The 18,764-nt window shown below is 44.9% G+C and overlaps 1 protein-coding gene across 1 annotated transcript in view; it reads right to left on the bottom strand.

Annotated features, from left to right (window-relative positions):
• The window catches only part of HADHA (hydroxyacyl-CoA dehydrogenase trifunctional multienzyme complex subunit alpha), a 348,879-nt gene that overhangs the window by 170,992 nt on the left and 159,123 nt on the right, over positions 1-18,764 (bottom strand). Inside the window, 1 exon segment of the mRNA XM_029596270.1 lies at positions 8,665-8,805. Coding sequence (XP_029452130.1) covers positions 8,665-8,805 — 141 coding nt within the window.

The raw sequence follows: 18,764 nt of genomic DNA, 5'->3' as shown, positions 1-18,764 counted from the left end.
AAATCGCAAATTGCGATTAGGCATAACGCATGATATCACACAGCTTAACGGTACTGAAAAAGGGTAGGTTTGTAGTTATTTTCGACGTTAAAACTGTATAATATTGGCATTATTGTTTTGCACTTTGTGAAGCCAGCCCACTTTTGTAGAAATCCCACCAACTCCTCCCCAATCCCTCCCCTTTTAAAATCTGCATTGCACCATGGTTATGGTGCTTATCGCATGCATTAAGGTGTTTTACGCATATGAAAATGCCGTAACGCATGCGTTAACACCATAGCACACTTTGAAGAATGATGCAGTATGTTTGGGACATCTCAATGTAAGCTAGAGAAGTGATAAAGAATGTGGAGGAAAATATGAAATAGCAAAATTGCTTACCTTGTAATATGTGTTATCCCAGGACAGCAGGATGTAGTCCTCACATATGGGTGAGTACTGATGGAGCCCTATCACGGAAACTTTCTGTCAAAGTTTCTAGAAACTTTTGACTGGCACACTGAGCCCACTGAGCATGCCCAGCATGCCATGATCCCTCGACCACAGGGGTCTCCCTTCAGTCTCGTATAGCAATAAGCGTAAGCAAAAATAAAATAAAAAACGTATCGGACCCAACCGTGGGGTGGCGGGTGGGTTTCGTGAGGACTACATCCTGCTGTCCTGGGATAACACCTATTACAAGGTAAGCAATTTTGCTTTATCCCAGGACAAGCAGGATGCTAGTCCTCACATATGGGTGATTAGCAAGCTATAGGCTGAGTCATTTTGTAGTGACAACACTGAAGATTGTTGGAAAAATTGAGGCAGCCAAAATCACAGTAGGTTGGATGTAGAAGGAGTTGGGATTATACTGGAAACAAGTTCTTTAAACAGATTGTCCGTAAGCTGAATCTTGTCTTCCTTCTTTATCCAAACAGTAATGAGCTGCAAAAGTGTGAAGAGAACTCCATGTTGCAGCTTTACATATGTCAAGAACTGGCACTGAACGATAGTGTGCTACTGAGGTTGACATTGCTCTTACTGAATGTGCCTTTACTCGTCCTTGGAGAGGAAGGCCTGCTTTTTCATAGCAGAACTCTATACAATCTGCTAGCCAGTTGGAGAGGATTAGTTTGTTTGATCAAAAGAAACAGAGTTGAGTGGATTTCCTGTGGACTGCAGTGCGGTCTAAATAATATGCAAGCGCACATTTACAGTCCAAGGTATGTAAAGCCTCTCACCTTGGTGAGAATGAGGTCTTGGGAAGAATATGGGCAAAACTATGGATTGATTCAAATGGAATTCCGTAACTACCTTGGGAAGGAATTTTGGATGTGTAAGTACCACCGGTGGAGGAATTTTGTATAGGGTGAGTATGTGACAAGTGCTTGTAACTCACTAACCCTTCTAGCAGATGTAATGGCTATTAGGAAGATAGTCTTCCATGTGAGAAATTTAAATCGCAGGAATTCATGGGTTCAAAAGGAGAACGCATGAGCCTTGTTAGCACTAAATTAAGGTCCCATTCTGTGACTGGTGGCCTATTGGTGGTTTAAGGTGAATTAAACCTCTCATAAATCTACTGACAAGAGGTTGCACGGATACTGGTGCCTATTGTATGATGGTAAGCTGAGATTGCACTTAAGTGTACTCTTACAGATGAGGTCTGGAGACCAGAGTCTGAAAGGTGCCATAGATAGTCTAGTAAAGAGGTGTGGGGCAGGAAAAAGGGTCAATGTCTTTTTGTGTACCACAAAGTGAATCTTTTCCACTTCGAAGAATAGTTCTTTCGTGTGGAAGGTTTACGTGAAGCTATAAAGAGACACATTAGTTGAAAGATTGAGTGGTTGTAAAATCAAGCTTTCAACATCCAGGCTGTCAGAGATAGGGATTGAAGGTTGGGATGGCACAACCTGCCCTGGTCCTGAGTTATGAGAGTGGGAGCTATACCCAGGCGAATTGGCTCTGTGATCGAGAGGTCGAGAAGTATGGGAAACCACATTTGTCGAGGCCAATGGGGCTATGAGTATCATGGACCCCTTGTCCTGTTGTAGCTTCACTAGAGTTTTGGCTATTAGCGGTATCGGGGGATACACGTATAGAAGACCTGAGTTCCAAGGGCGAGCAAAGGCGTCCTTGGCTGGCTGGTGTTTCTGTTTGTAGAGAGCAGAACCTGTCCACTTTGTGATTCAGGTCTGATGCAAAGAGGTCTATTGTTGGTTGTCCCCAACATTGAAATATCCTGGTGCTACTAAGGGATCCAGGGACCATTCGTGAGGTTGGAACTGACGACTGAGGCGATCTGCAAACTGTTGTGAATGCCCGCTAGATAAGTGGCCCGAGAAACATGGAATGTGTCAGGGCCCAGTCCCAAATCTGTGCGGCTTCTTGACAAAGGAGATACGAGCCCGTACCTCCCTGTTTGTTCAGGTACCACATGGCACTGTGTTGTCGTTTGAATCAGAACAGTCTTGTGTGAAAGGCAGTCCTTGAACGCATGTAGAGCATAACGTATAGCTCGAAGTTCCAGGAAATTGATTTGAAATGTTGCTTCGAGTTTTGTCCAAGTACCCTGGGTTTGGAGATTGTCTATGTGAGCTCCCCAACCTAAGGTGGATGCATCTGTAGTTAAAGTATCTGTGGAACTGGTTGTTGGAAGGGTAGGCCTTTGCGCAAGTTGTCCTGTTTACCCACCAAAGGAGAGATGAACGTAACTGGTGGGTTATTTGAATTGGAGATGACAGTGGTTGAATTGCTTGTATCCATTGTGATCTCAATGTCCATTGGGATATTCTCATGGCTAATCTGGCCATAGGGGTGACATGAACTGTAGAGGCCATGTGACCTAGCAGAGTTAGAAATTGATGAGCTGTGTTGTTTTGCGAGCGTAGCGATTTGCTAATAAGGAGAGTGTTTCCGCCCGATCTTCGGGTAGGAAGGCTCTTGATAGTATGGTGTTCAACTCTGCTCCGATGAATTGTAGTAGGTGAGACGGGATGAGATGGGACTTTTGGTAATTGATGAAAAACCCATCGAGTGGAGCAGATTGATTGTTCGCTGAGAGAAGCCAGAGCTCCTTGTTGAGATTGACTTCTGATGAGCCAGTCGTCTAGGTAGGGGAAAACGTGTACACTTTCCTTGTGTAATGTGCCGCTACCACTGCTAGGCATTTTGTGAATACTCTGGGTGCTGAGGCAAGTCCGAATGGTAGAACCCTGTATTGGAAATGCTGTTGACCCACCAGGAAACGCAGATACTTGCGATGAGGAGGGAATATTGGAATGTGAGCGTGTCTTGTAGATCCAGAGAACAGAGCCAGTCTCCTGTCTGAAGAAGGGGAAGCATGGTGCCTAAAGAGACCATCCTGAATTTCTCTTTCCGTAGAAATTTGTTGAGATTTCTGAGGTCTAGGATGGGACGTAGGCCCCTGTTTTCTTTGGAATGAGGAAATAACGGGAGTAGAATCCTCTGCCCTGCTGAGGCCGGGGTACCGGTTCCACAGCTCTGGCTCTCAGAAGGGTGGATAATTCTGCTTGCAGAAGAGTGATGTGATTTTTGTTTATCCAAAGAGACTTTGAGGAGAGTCTTTTGGAATTGATAGGAAATTGAGTTGATAACCTCTGATATATATGGAGAGTACCCATTGGTCTGTTATCTGTAACCAATGGTTGTAATAGAAGGAGACTCGACCTCCTACTGGTATGTTTGGGTTGGGATTGTGGAGATGGCTGCTGTTCTCTGGCTTGTCTCAAAAACCTGCAGCTGGTCCTGTTGCGCTGGTGGTTGAGGCCTAGCAGTTCTAGGTTGCCTGGGCTGAGATCTTTGTTGTGGTCGGGAAGATCTGCCCCTAGGTGCCGGTGGATAATACCTTCGGCCTGTAGTACGGCTTTCTGGTATCCTTTCTTGGTTGACGAGGACGCTGAAGAAGAGTCTTGTGGGACACAGATAACTGATGCAGTGTCTCTGTATGCTCTTTAAGTTGGGCTACTGCGTCCTGAACCTTTGATCCAAAAAGGTTGTCGCCCACGCAAGGTAAGTCTACCAATTTATCTTGTACCTCAGGCCTGAGGTCAGAGGCTTTCAACCAGGCCCAACGGCATGCACTGATCCCCGAAGCTGCAACCCTTGAAGAAGTTTCAAAGCTGTCGTATGCAGCACGAACCTCATGTTTTCCAGCTTCTAGTCCTTTATGGACAATTGCATTAGCATCCTGGTATTGCTGAGGTAGGGAATCAGTGAGCTGCTGCATTTGTTTCCAGAGATTTCTCTGGTATTGCGTCATGTAGAGTTGGTAAGACGCTATCCTGGAGTTAAGCATTGCTCCTTGGAAGACTTTCCTTCCTAGAGAGTCTAGGAATCAATGATCCTTCCCTGGTGTGTAGACGAATGAGGTCGTACTCTTTTAGATTTTTTCTGAGCCGACTCGACCACTACTGATTGGTGTGGTAGTTGTGCCCTTTGATAACCAGGGATATGCTGTACTAATATGTGGTGTCCATTCTCCTATTGACTGGCGGACTGAACATGGATGTTCCCACAATCTATGTTGTAATTCTACAGGACCTCGTGAATAGGATGGCTAGGACTTCCTTGGGGGATCCACAAATTGAAGAACTTCTAATGTTTGCTGCCTTGTATCCTCCTCAGACACTAATTTAAAAGGGATTGTGTCTGCCATATCTTTTATAAAAGTGGTGAAGGATAAGTCTTCTGGAGGAGACTTCTTTCCCTCAGGAGAGATGGTTCAGACATAAAACTTTCCGATGATGATCTGTGTTTTATCCTCCCAGGAGTCATATGGTGATGTTTGGAAGGAGAAGTAGGAGAAGACCTCGGTGGTATTGATGGAACCACTGGTCTGAAGAGTCCTGAAGGTCCTGGTTGAGGTTCATCGAGTGGGGAGACCAAAGTATCTCCTCTACCTGCTGGCTTAGTAGGAATAGGCTGTGATGGCAAGCACCGATGAGGCATGAGTTTTTCCATAAGCGGTTGAAAAATCGAAGCATCCGGTTGTATTGGAGTCCCCGGTATGGGTACTGGCATCGGAAAGGCATCGGGGATGGTAATGGTATGGCAGCCGGTCTGTCTTTGGGGGGCGCATCTGCATCGGCTGTCTGTCTTGGGATGGCCCGGCATCGACAATGGTGTCAGCATTGAGGAGTCATCGGTGTTGGTGGTCTGTATTCCTGAAGCGCTTCTCGCACTGCCTGGCGGATGAATCTGCTCAGTTCCTCAGTTATAGCTGATGCAGGCAGAGCAGCTATACGTGGTGGCAGTGAAGGTGTCATCGGCTCTACCACAGGGCCCTGTGGAGGCTCAATGTCTGGCACCTCTAGAGGTGGGGAACGCCTTGGTGTAGAAGGCCTCGGTAATTCTTGTAGGCGAGGTCTCTTGGCTCCAGGCTGCTCTGGCGATAACAGGGCCTCCGGAATCAAAGAATGTCGATCCCGATGTTTTATACGATGTTCAGTGGCTTTCAAGCCTAGACATTGACTTCGTCGATGCCGCAGACGGGGGTCAGTGACGACCAGTCTCCTGAGCCCTCCAGTCGACGCTTTTTAATAACCAGCTTTTGACGCTCTGGCCGGAGACGAATGGGTGGATGTCGACGTAGAAGGTAATAGCTGGATGTGGAAAAGGTGTTCCATCTTTTCCTGATGTGCTTTTTGACCTTTAGAGGTCATTTCTGCACATTTTGGGCACAACAAAACGTCATGGGATTGTCCCAAACAAAGCACACACTCAAGGTGTGGATTAGTAATTGACATCGTTCAATTACATTTAGGACATTTTTTAAAACCTGTGGCCATGATATCCGGGGACAGCCGTCGATAGTTATCTGAAAGTTTTGTGAACTCAAATAGAGTCAGAAACAAAAATTCTACTCACCGACCAGTGGTTGAAGAGACCCCGATGTGGGGAATGAGAAAAGAGGGATTTTAATCTTTTTTTAGACAAAGTTGAGTGAAGAAATTCACACAGCGCTCCTGCTCCGCGATGTTAACTGCAGTGCGGAAAAACGAAGACTGAAGGGAGACCCCTGTGGCTCGAGGGATCATGGCATGCTGGGCATGCTCAGTGGGCTCAGTGTGCCAGTCAAAAGTTTCTAGAAACTTTGACAGAAAGTTTTCCGTGATAGGGCTCAGTCAGTGACGTCACCCATATGTGAGGACTAGCATCCTGCTTGTCCTGGGATAAAAAAAAGGCTATGAGAGGGAGAAATTAAGACTGACAGAACAAAAACAGACCGTTGCCAGCAAAACAAAGGGCATGAGAATATTGTATAACAAAGAATGATGAAAAGGTGCAAGAGTTTGCAGAGGGGCAGGAAAGCAGGAAAGGCTGTGGAGGATGTAGGCATAGTGGATGGAAAAAGATTTGTGGGGAAAAAAAGAAAGAGGAAGGAGAGCTGATGAAAGTATAGAAGAAAGGGAAAAGGCAGACATGAAACAGTAAAACAGGCAGACAGGAATTTCCAGAGAAAGAAAGAACCAAGCAGACCTTCAAAGAGAAGACAGAATGGAGATGAGGAGAAAATGTAATAAGTAGAAAAAGGTTTATTTAAATCACTGCCTTATTTCACATGTGCTCAACCATTGCACAGAGTTCCTCACACTCCAGTGAGTGCTATACCAAATGTTTGGTGTAAAGCGTAAAATCACCAAATGTTTTACACCAAATTTGGTGTAAAACGACACATCTCCAATACAATCAAAGATGGATTTTTCAAACTCCAAACACTTAAAAAACTCAAACCTCTCCTCCAACCGCATGATTTCCGAACAGTACTACAATCAATTATTTTCTCAAAACTCGACTACTGCAACTCCCTCCTCCTTGGTCTACCAGAAATCCACATCAAGCCCCTCCAAGTCCTACAAAACGCCGCCGCCAGAATCATCACCAACCACAGAAATCCTCCCACATCACACCCACTCTCAAAGACCTCCACTGGCTGCCCATCACACAAAGAATCCAGTATAAAACCCTCACCCTTATACACAAAAAAAAATAAACAACAACAAAATGGTCTGGCTAAACACCACCATCCAACCATATATCACACAAAGAACTCTCAGATCCTCCAACTCAGGTCTCCTCTCCATCCCAAATCTCAAAAATGCTCACCTCAATGCAACACGCAAATGAGCCATTACAATAGCTGGCCCTACCCTGTGGAACTCCCTCCCCACACATCTCAGAAACGAACCCTCACCTCAAGTCTTTAAAAAACAGCTCAAAACATGGCTGTTCTTGAAAGCCTTCCCTCCTGAACCCCAACAACCTAAAATACATGTTCTTGAAATCCTCCCCGCTTGACTACTACCCTGCACTAACACATACCCCCCCTTCCCCCCCTTCACCACCCCTCCCCCCACCTTTCCCTCCCTCTCCCCCTCCCTGTACTCCCACTTCCCTGTCCCCCATTCTACTCGTAACCAAGTCATTTTGCCATTTCTCTATACCCACATTTAATTATATTCAGCTGTTGCAATGTCTTATATTAAATATTTAATTAATTGTTATCTTGTTACAATGTAAAATAGGGCAGTTCTCACCCTATTCAACCTGTTATCTGGAAACCGATGTGATATCTCGATCGAATGTCGGTATACAAAAAATAAATAAATAAAGCAATCCCTGTATATCAGATGTTGCCATAGCAGTAAGCAGCCCATTTATGCTAGAAGCTAGAGGACAGGTATCAAGCTGAACTAGATTTGAAATTTCACAGCAAAACAAATTGAAAATTTACATAACTAAAAAAGGTGCATAAGAGTCTGGGAAAGATGAGGCAAACAAAACAATGAGATGACAGCTTTAATTATTTTGTGTGTCTTGGGAATTTGTTCAAGAGGAAATGATTAATTTAGTGCAGTATTAGAAATAAAACAAAACTGTTTAATTTTGGTTACTGATCAGTTTCCTATTCGAGGGCTACTGATAATCTAAAACTGTATAAAACCAATGTGGTACAACTCTTGTGATCTCAGATTACATGCATGTATTAGCACAAACTTCAGCCTGTGAACTTCATAAGGTAATGCCATGCTAATCAATTATTCTGTATCTAAAGTCATTTTAAATGCAGTTTTAAGTGATTTGCAGAAGAAACCAGATAAAGGAACATTAGAGGGCAGCCAAGATATTCAACACTTTTGTTAACTTGCTGATAACTTACCTATATAGTCAAAATGGATAGAACTTGCACTAAAATCTGACATTTCACAGCTGGTTCGGATTTGCTAGGCCAGTTTTGGTTGGAGTTGCTGAAGCATGTTGGTTCTAGACTAAGAAGAGCCAGTTTAGATCTGAAGAGCGTTTAACGGAAGGCTTCTCTACATTTAAGTCATTCTCCTTTGCTGACTCACAAATCCCTTAGCTGAGCTGTGTCTTGATTGACTTCTGTTTTAGTAAGCAATGGAACACAGGCTCAACATGAACTCCATCAGGTTGGACTGGACTGTGGTTTAAACAAACCTCGCCAGTTTATAGGAGGTTCAACTATAGCCGTGAACCACTTAACGCCAGAGGCCTCTCTCTCAGAAGCCTGCTTCACAGCAACTTTGAAGTAAATCTGAAAAAACACTGCACTTGTACCAACATTAAAATTATACTTTGCTTTTTCCTCCTTATTTTGCAAAGCATTTTTAAAAGATAAACAGTAACATTTCTAGGGTTTACCTTCACTACAATGACGACCTTCCCCTGCTTGAGGCCAATGGCAACAGCGGAGGCCGTTGTGTCCTGAGAGGTTTTAGCTGTGGTGATGATCTCTAGCAGTTGCATTTTATCCACAGGAGAAAAGTAGTGCATCCCAATAACCTGCACAGGAAAGGAAGAGAAAAGCCACAAGCAAATTATACTCAGCACAAAGCCAACTATGTATGCCAACTGCATAGAACACCAACACTGCAAACAATGATACAGCAGCAAAATGCATATCAATAAAATAATACTGTGAAAAAAGTACCAAAGGAATCTTGCAGAACCCAGGAAGTACTATTTTCCAAATATGTAGAAGAAAATATTGCTATCCAAAATGTATTTCATTTTCCACAGAACCTCAAAAGTGAAAACGTCTGAGCTCTCCCTCTCCTGAACAACAGGTACTGGGCCTTGGGAGGAATTACTCTTACAGGCCATGGACACTGCTCATCAGGGTTGTGCAAAGTAACTATTTGGCTTATTGTACTTTTTTTTTTTTTTAAAAGATAAAAATTAAAAATTGCCAGTTTCGTTTTGAGGCAAAAGTAAAAACATGTGTCTTGCCAATGTAATTGTGCACTTAATACTCCTGGGGGATTTCTGTGCTGCTGTGGAGTGCAGAATTTGCGCAGAATTACCTCTTGCACAGAATTTCAAAATAGGCACAGTGGGGCACAAGCAGAGACTATTCCACTCGCACTGAAGATATCACAGGCCTGGTGGCTGTGGGCAGAGTGCATCGCACTCGCAGCAAAAATGACTGAGGCCCAGCTGCCGTGGGCAGACCCCCATCCCTGAAGAGCTGATTTTGCCAGAAGAGGAGAAACAGCATAGGTATATGTGCACAGGGGAAGTGATGAAAGCAATTTGGGGGAGGGGGTGGGGTGGATGAGTGCAGGAATATCTGACAGGCCCAGTGAGAGAGAGGGAGCCAGAGTGCAAGTGTGTGTGCGAGAGAGAAGGAACCTATGTGAGGGTGCATGGGTGTGTGAGTGTGGAGAGATTGTGAGGAACTGTGTATATGAGTTAGAGATTGGGCATTGGTGTGTGTTGTGATAGAAGGAGCCTGTGCCAGGGTGTGTGAAAGGAGGAGAGGAAGCCTGTGTGTAGGGATGTGTAAGAGAGAGAAAGGTAGACTGTGTGAGGGTATGTGCATGAAAGAGGGAGCCTGTGTTTGGGTATGTATGCGAGAGGGAGTGAATGAGGGTATGGGGGTGTATGCAAGAGAGAGGGAGTCTGTGTGATGGGGTATAAGAGAGGGAGGGACGAAGCCTGGGTCAGGGGCCGTATGAGAGAGGGGTCAAATTCTGGGAGCAGAGGGCTGGGGAATGAAGATAAGAGTGAAAGGTGTTAAGCTAAAGGGGAAGAGGAGAAAGAGTGGAAGGCGGAGGAGCTGTGGCTTAAAAGGGCACAGTGAAAGAGGTCTGGCCAGGGGAGTAAAGAGAGGCAGAAGGGACACTTACTATATACTTCTAGAGAAATTCTACTTAAAATATTTAAAACTCTGCATCTTTGAGTAATAACTTTTCTGTATTACATTTTAAATTACTCAAAAACTGTAATGTGTATTGTGTTATTCTGACCAATATAAAGTATGCAGAATGGAGAAATTACTTACCTGATAATTTCATTTTCCTTAGTGTAGACAGATGGACTTAGGACCAGTGGGTTATGTGCTCCTGTGCTAGCAGATGGGAGACAGAGTAAAATTTCAAAGCTGATGTCACCCTAGATATACCCCTGCAGTTACCTCAGCTCCTCAGTATTCTCCTCGAAAAGCCATTGTGGATATATATATTGCTTAAACAACTTAATTAAAACTGATTAAACTTGGTTACACTGATTTAAAAGACTGGAGACCACCAGTGCACTCAACTAGTTAACACCTACACCAGTCGAACTGTGGGTGTCCTGAACTAAGGGTAAATCAAAATTCCTTGGCACCTATGAATACTTATTGGATAAACATTTCCAACTCTAAACAATGTCCAGTCTAGATGCAATTTACATTGTTTTTTTGTTTTGTTTTTTTTTATTAATGTTGTGAACTATACTTTAAAAATATCTTGAGGATAATTTTTTCGTAAAATACATTTTTAATGGAGAAGGTGGAACGTTTCATAAATTTTCTCATGACATTACTACCTTGTAATGTGTCAGATGTTTTTAATCATGAACAATCCACCTCCATCCTTGGTATCTTTTTTTTGTGAAATGTGCACTGTGAATATTAAAAACCTTTTATATGATTTTTCAAGAGTGTTAGACGAAATCTGTTAAACTGCGGTCATTTATTGTTTACAGTCCATATTCTAAACTGATACCGACTTATAAACCACCCGTTAGTTATCCACCCGACAAGGCCTTGTTTCTGACGTAGCACGGTCTTTCCTCAGGTGATGTACAATGTTCTAATATATAGTCGGAATTACTTATCTTGCAAAGCTGTTTCTCGAATGGCTATATCTCTCCACTCCACCATATGAACTGTTTTAAACCAGACAATCAAACAGGTTCTTCCTTTCGTTCTCCCGCAGTTGGTTTCCAGCGTTGTATGAACTTGCTGTTAGCATCTTTTTAAACAAATATTATACTTCATCGATTATTCTCCCCCAACATTCTTTATAACTCCCATCTTTTGTCGATTTAGTTGAGCGGTAATGCTTCTCTATTTCTCTGTTATCACCGGCGTCTATCTTCTGCTTTCCAAACGCTCACTAATACTTCTAACACACCTGTGAGGATTAAATGCCTCTCCCCTGTATTCAAAACAGACCAATCATTCGTTACGTTGAATGCCACATCGGAATTCCAGTCCAGCTCTTCGTTTAATCCATGCCATGAGGGGGTCTATCTCCAGAGATACCTGCTGGCTCCTGGTTCCTCCCTGGCAGTTGATGTAGGCAACCGTTGTCTGACGTCACTCGAATCGCTTGCCCTTGGAGCCGGTGGCTTAGTCGCAGGCACACTAGTCTGACTGCTCAAGCTTCCAGGCGGTTTATGTTCCATTCTCCCTAGGCAGTCAGTTCCTGACAATGGGCTCCCCAACCTCAAACTGCATTGTGGTGAGCACAATGCAGTTTGGTGAGGATAGGCTTGCACCTCTGCTTAGGTGGCTTTCCTGTAGCCACCACTGAACATAAGAAATTGCCATGCTGGGTCAGACCAAGGGTCCATCAAGCCCAGCATCCTGTTTCCAACAGAGGCCAAAACCAGGCCACAAGAACCTGGCAATTACCCAAACACCAAGAAGAACCCATGCTATTGATGCAATTAACAGCAGTGGCTATTCCCTAAGTATAATTGATTAATAGCCATTAATGGACTTCTCCTCCAAGAACTTATCCAAACCTTTTTTGAACCCAGCTACACTAACTGCACTAACCACATCCTCTGGCAACAAATTCCAGAGCTTTATTGTGCATTGAGTGAAAGAATTTTCTCCGATTAGTCTTAAATGTGCTACTTGTAACTTCATGGAATGCCCCCTAGTCCTTCTATTATTCGAAAGTGTAAATAACCGAGTCACATCTACTCGTTAAGACCTCTCATGATCTTAAAGACCTCTATCATATCCCCCCTCAGCCGTCTCTTCTCCAAGCTGAACAGCCCTAACCTCTTCAGCCTTTCCTCACAGGGAGCTGTTCCATCCCCTTCTCTGTACCTTCTCCATCGCAACTATATCTTTTTTGAGATGCGGCGACCAGAATTGTACACAGTATTCAAGGTGCGGTCTCACCATGGAGCGATACAGAGGCATTATGACATTTTCCGTTCTATCAACCATTCCTTTCCTAATAATTCCTAACATTCTATTTGCTTTTTTGACTGCTGCAGCACACTGAGCCGACGATTTTAAAGTATTATCCTCTTTTTCCTGGGTGGTAGCTCCTAATGTGGAACCTAATATCGTGTAACTACAGCAAGGGTTATTTTTCCCTTTATGCAACACCTTGCACTTGTCCACATTAAATTTCATCTGCCATTTGGATGCCCAATCTTCCAGTCTTGCAAGGTCCTCTGTAATGTATCACAGTCTGCTTGTGATTTAACTACTCTGAATAGTTTTGTATCATCCGCAAATTTGATAACCTCACTCGTCATATTCCTTTCCAGATCATTTATATATATATATTGAAAAGCACGGTCCAAGTACAGATCCCTGAGGCACTCCACTGTTTACCCTTTTCCACTGAGAAAATTGACCATTTAATACTCTCTGTTTCCTGTCTTTTAACCAGTTTGTAATCCACGAAAGGACATCGCATCCTATCCCATGACTTTTTAGTTTTCGTAGAAGCCTCTCATGAGGGACTTTGTCCAAATACACTACATCTACCGGTTCACCTTTATTCACATGTTTATTAACCCCTTCAAAAAAAATGAAGCAGATTTGTTAGGCAAGACTTCCCTTGGGTAAATCCATGTTGACTGTGTTCCATTAAACCATGTCTTTCTATATGCTCTACGATTTTGATCTTGAGAATAGTTTCCACTATTTTTCCCGGCATTGAAGTCAGGCTCACTGGTCTATAGTTACCCGGATCGCCCCTGGAGCCTTTTTTAGATATTGGGGTTACATTGGCCACCCTCCAGTCTTCAGGTACAATGGATGCTTTTAATGATAGGTTACAAATTCTAACTAATAGATCAGAAATTTCATTTTTTAGTTCCTTCACAACCCTAGGATGCATACCATCCGGTCCAGGTGATTTGCTACTCTTTAGTTTGTCAATCTGGCCTACTACATCTTCCAGGTTCACAGTGATTTCGTTCAGTTCGTCTGACTCATCACCCCTGGAAACCATCTCCGGAACTGGTATCTCCCCAACATCCTCATTAGTAAACACGGAGGCAAAGAATTCATTTAGTCTTTCTGCAATGGCCTTATCTTCCCTAAGAGCCCCTTTAACCCCTCTGTCATCTAATGGTCCAACCGACTCTCACACGTTTCTTGCTTTGGATATATTTAAAAAGTTTTTATTATGAGTTTTTGCCTCTATGGCCAACTATGGCTAAGCACATACCTCCGCTGGTAGGTGGAGGCAAATCGAGTAATCTTAGGACAGTTGATTCCAGCGTGATAGTAAGGAGCATTAGAGTGGCCGCATGTGGGCCCTTGCCCACGGTACTACTTCCACAGTTGATGAAATGAACCCGAGGACCTGAAGATAGTCCTATACTTTGGGGCGTATAGTGGTCATTAAACGGAGTACTTGTTCCATCAGTTTTGCTTCCTCGGTGAAGGGAGGAATACTTTGTTCTGTTTGGTGTTGAAATGGGCATCCAGGTACTCTAGGGACTGAGAGGGCCACAGACTGCTCTTGACTGTATTCACAACCCAACCGAGCTCCTGCAGGAGGTTCTTGACTCTGCTGGTCACCTGCAGGCTCTCTTCCAAAGACTTCGCCCAGATCAGCCAGTCGTCCAAGTAAGGGTGTACCAAGATCCCTTCCTTCATCAGTGTTGCCGCCACGACCACCATAATTTTGGAGAATGTTCTGGGGGTGGTTGCCAGGCTGAAGAGTAGCGCCCGGAACTGGTAATGGCAGCCTAGTACCGCAAAACGTAGAAAACGTTGGTGGTCTTGACGGTCTGGGATGTGAAGGCAGACCTCAGAGGTCAGGGAAGTTAGGAACTCTCCCGGTTGCACTACCATTATTACTGAGCAGATAGTTTAAATACGGAAGTGTAGGATCCGTAGAAAATGCTGTTGATGTTCTTGAGGTCCAGAATGGAATGGAATGACCCCTCTTTCTTGGGCACAATAAAATAGATGTAATAGTACCCTATATTTTGCTGGGGTGTAGGTACCGGAGTTAAAGCCTTCAGAATGTGTGGTCTTCTCAGTGTGGATTAAGAACATAAGAAATTGCCATGATGGGTCAGACCAAGGGTCCATCAAGCCCAGCATCCTGCCCCCAACAGAGGCCAAAACCAGGTCACAAGAACCTGGCAATTACCCAAACACCAAGAAGAACCCATGCTACTGATGCAATTAACAGCAGTGGCTATTCCCCAAGTATAATTGATTAACAGCCATTAATGGACTTCTCCTCCAAGAACTCATCCAAACCCCTTCCGAACCCAGCTACACCAACCACATCCTCTGGCAACAAACTCCAGAGCTCCACTGTGCGTTGAGTGAAAAAGAACCTTCTCCGATTAGTCTTAAATGTGCTACTTGCTATCTTCATGGAATGCCCCCTAGTCCTTCTATTATTTGAAAGTGTAAATAACCGAGTCACATCTACTCGTTCAAGACCTCTCATGATCTTAAAGACCTCTATCATATCCCCCCTCAGCTGTTTCTTCTCCAAGCTGAACAGCCCTAACCTCTTCAGCCTTTCCTCACAGGGAGCTGTTCCATCCCCTTTATCATTTTGGTTGCCCTTCTCTGTACCTTCTCTATCGCAACTATATCTTTTTTGAGATGCGGCGACCAGAATTGTACACAGTATTCAAGGTGCGGTCTCACCATGGAGCGATACAGAGGCATTATGACATTTTCCGTTCTATCAACCATTCCCTTCCTAATAATTCCTAACATTCTATTTGCTTTTTTGACTGCCGCTGCACACTGAGCCGACGTTTTTTAAGTATTATCCACTATGATGCCTAGATCTTTTTCCTGGGTGGTAGCTCCTAATATGGAACCTAACATCGTGTAACTACAGCAAGGGTTATTTTTCCCTATATGCAACACCTGCAACACCCCACTGCCATTCGCTTGAGGTGGGAGTGGAAGGGTGATATCATAAATGTGTCCAGAGGTATGCTGCGAAATTCCAGAGAATAGCCTTCTCGTATAATGTTTAGTACCCATTTGTCTGACGTGATCTTGACCCATCGTTGGTAGAAGAGGGAGAGTCGACCCCCTATTTCCTCTTCCTCTGGATGGGTCGGCCCATCCTCATTGGGAAGCTCGGGTCAATCCTGCCCCCGAACCTGTTCCTCTCTTGGGTTGTAGGTTCTGAAAGGACAGACCTCCCGGATGGTCGAGGTGCCTGGAATGATTAATTTTTATAGAGTTGGAAACGTTGTTAGCCTCTACCCCTAGGTCTCCTGGAGGAGGGGCGCTGGGATCTTTTTCCTCTATCTTCCGGTAGCCAAGGCACTGGAGATTTGTCCCACTTGCTGGCTAACTTTTCTAGTTCGCTTCTGAATAAGAGGGATCCCTTAAAGTGCATTCTTGTGAGGTTCGCCTTAGAGGTCATGTCTGCAGACCAGTTCTGCAACCACAGCTGCCTTCTTGCCTCTACTACCGAGGCTGCTACTCTGGCCGAGGTACGAACCAGGTCTGAGCTTGCATCCAGCAGGAAGGTCGCGGCAGGTTCAGTCTCCTCTCCGGCAACCGCAGCAGAACTATCTGCTTCTCTGGAAAGGAGCAAGCAGAAGCAAGCCACCAGTGCGCAGCAAGAGGCAATTTGTAGTGTCATAGCTGTCGCATCAAAGGCTTGCTTAAGGATGAATTCTAATCGCCTATCTTGAGCATCCTTCAATACTGCCCCCCTCCCTCAATGGGAATGGTCATTCGCTTCGAGACAGCATAGCCCATGGCGTCCACTTTCGGGAAACACATTTATTTATTTAAAATCTTTTCTATACCGTCGCTAAGTCATATACCATCAACGCTTTACATGTAGGCACATAAATTAATGTGAGGGCATACAATAGTACATTCTAACAGGTGCCGCTAAAGGTTCAGTTACAATATATCATTAAAGACAATCAATTGTTTAGTGGGGTAGGTCATGACCAATTGTACCAGTGAGGTACTGTTCACGTGTAAAATTCACTATTCATAGTGTTACAATTATGTTTATAGTGATGTAGAGTTCGTGGACCACTCTACTGTACAAACCTAGATGCTGTGCGCTGGTGTACTTCTGCCTGTTTCTAAATATTTCCTATTCTCCCGTCTCTTTATAAAATGCTTGTTTGAAAAGCCATGTTTTTAAACTTTTCTTAAATGCTTTGAGATCTCTTTGCAACCTGATCTCTAGAGGCATTGTATTCCAAAGTATGGGGCCTGCTAGTGATAATGCTTTTCTCTCACTTGGGTTAAATCTTGCCATTTTTACTGAAGGAATGGTTAAGAGTGCTTTATTTGCAGATCGAAGGTTTCTGTGTGGGATGTGTGCTCTTAATGCTGTGTTTAGCCAATCTGATTTCTCATCATGTATTAGTTTATGTATGGTACATAGGGTTTTGTATTTAATTCCGTGTTCGATAGGTAACCAATGTAGTTCCGCTAGGGTTTCAGTTATATGGTCCCTCCTCCTTTTTCTGGTTAGTATTCTAGCTGCTGTGTTTTGAAGTATTTGGAGTGGTCTTAATGTTGTGTTTGGGAGTCCTAATAGAAGAGCATTACAGTAGTCCGTGCATTCCTTAGTCGCAGGTTCCAGAGGGTACAAGGATTCCAAGGCCTGCCCTCCTTTAAAGCTCGCCTCCGGGGCATCCCATTCCAGGTCGATCAGTTCCTGGATGGCTTCCAGCATCGGGAAATAGCAAGAGGCCTTGCAAAGGGACACCAAAATGGGGGTTCTTTCTTGGTTCCATAATAGGGTCCGTGCCTGGGATCCCCGGAGTCTTCAGAGACTGAGAGACCAGGGCTGGCAGTTCATCCCTGTGGAAGAAGCGAAGCATGTTTCTGTATGGTTCCAGGCCGGAGAGATTTTCCCTTCTTCCAGAGAGCCCTCATCGTCATCTGTTGTGTCTGGGTCCCTATCAGGTAACTCTTGGTAAGGAGAGGGATGTATCGAGGCCTCCGGACAGGGCCAAGAGGATCAGGTATTTCCGTCTGGGGTTCTACTGGGGTTGGGACCGGGGCTGACTGCGCCTGAACAAAGGCTTGTAGTCCCTGGAAAAATTCCAACCAAGAGAAGGCCCCTGGGTCCATGCTTATTCCTTGGGGCACGGAGTAAGAGTTACCGAAGGGCCCTCTAGCAGTGAGGGGGTCACCTCAGAATTGCTTAGCTCCGGGGAGCTGCCGGATAAGGTCCCTGCTGAGCCGTCCTCCAACTGGGATGGTCCAGACTTGGAAAACTTCTGAGACTCTATCTTCCCTGGGCTTCCTCACAAAGTTGGCACAGGCAGGACTCCAGGTTGGGTTGTGTGCTCTGATGTGGCAGGTCATGCAAAGGGAGTGCTGTTTTGGCTTCTTTGCCGTCAGGGCCATGATCTGTGTACCTGGTATCCGGTGCGCGCAGGTGATGCGCCTGAATATGCGCGGCTGTGCGCGCAGGTATGCACATGGATACGCGTTTGTAAACGCGCCCACTGAGCTCCCAAGAGGCCGGCCTGCCCTGCATGTACAGACGGTCGAGGGGGGGGGGGGGGGGAAGATGGATTCTGAGCTCACCGCGATTAAGATGGCGCTGCCGGGATCGCCACGTGGTTAAGTCTTGGAGCCAAAAACGGGGCTTAGTCCACCGGGGGCTGCTCAACCCGTTCAGCGCCTCCCCTTAACTCGCCAGTATGGCATGCCGAGAAAGGAGACCAGGGAAAGGTCGCCAGAGTCCCTTGTCTTCTCTGGGATTAAGATTTTAAAGAACTTACCTGGTCTCAGCGTTTACCGGCTGAGTGCAGAGACGGTCTCCAGCTGTGTGGGGGGGGGGGGGGGAAGAGGGCTTTAGCCTTCACCGCCGTGCTCGGCTTTGCAACCTTTGCCTTTAAGCCACTTCAGCGGCTAAGTCCACGCTGGAGACCGGCTACCAGACCAAGGCACTTCTAAGGGATCGGAAATCACCTCAGGGATTCTCGATAGGGGAGGGACCATTAGGAATCACAACAGGAGAGCTGGGCTACTCTTCCTAAAGTTGAAAATCCTTTTTTTTTTTTTAAACCCGCTAGCAATGTGCTAGCGAGTGGACAGTGTCCTCATCTGCTAGGGAGACAGAAATACTGAGGAGCTGAGGTCATTGCAGGGGTATATATCTAGGGTGACATCAGCTTTGAAATCTGACTCAGTCACTCTGCTAGTAAAGGAGTACATTACCCATTGCCCTGAGTCCATCTGGCTACACGCCAGGAAATATTTGATTTTTCAAACTTCATGGTTGGAGTTTGCCAAA

The sequence above is a fragment of the Rhinatrema bivittatum genome, chromosome 3 (assembly GCF_901001135.1).
Source record: "Rhinatrema bivittatum chromosome 3, aRhiBiv1.1, whole genome shotgun sequence".
Taxonomy (NCBI): Eukaryota; Metazoa; Chordata; class Amphibia; order Gymnophiona; family Rhinatrematidae; genus Rhinatrema; species Rhinatrema bivittatum.
This window is presented reverse-complemented; position numbering and strand designations above follow the sequence as displayed.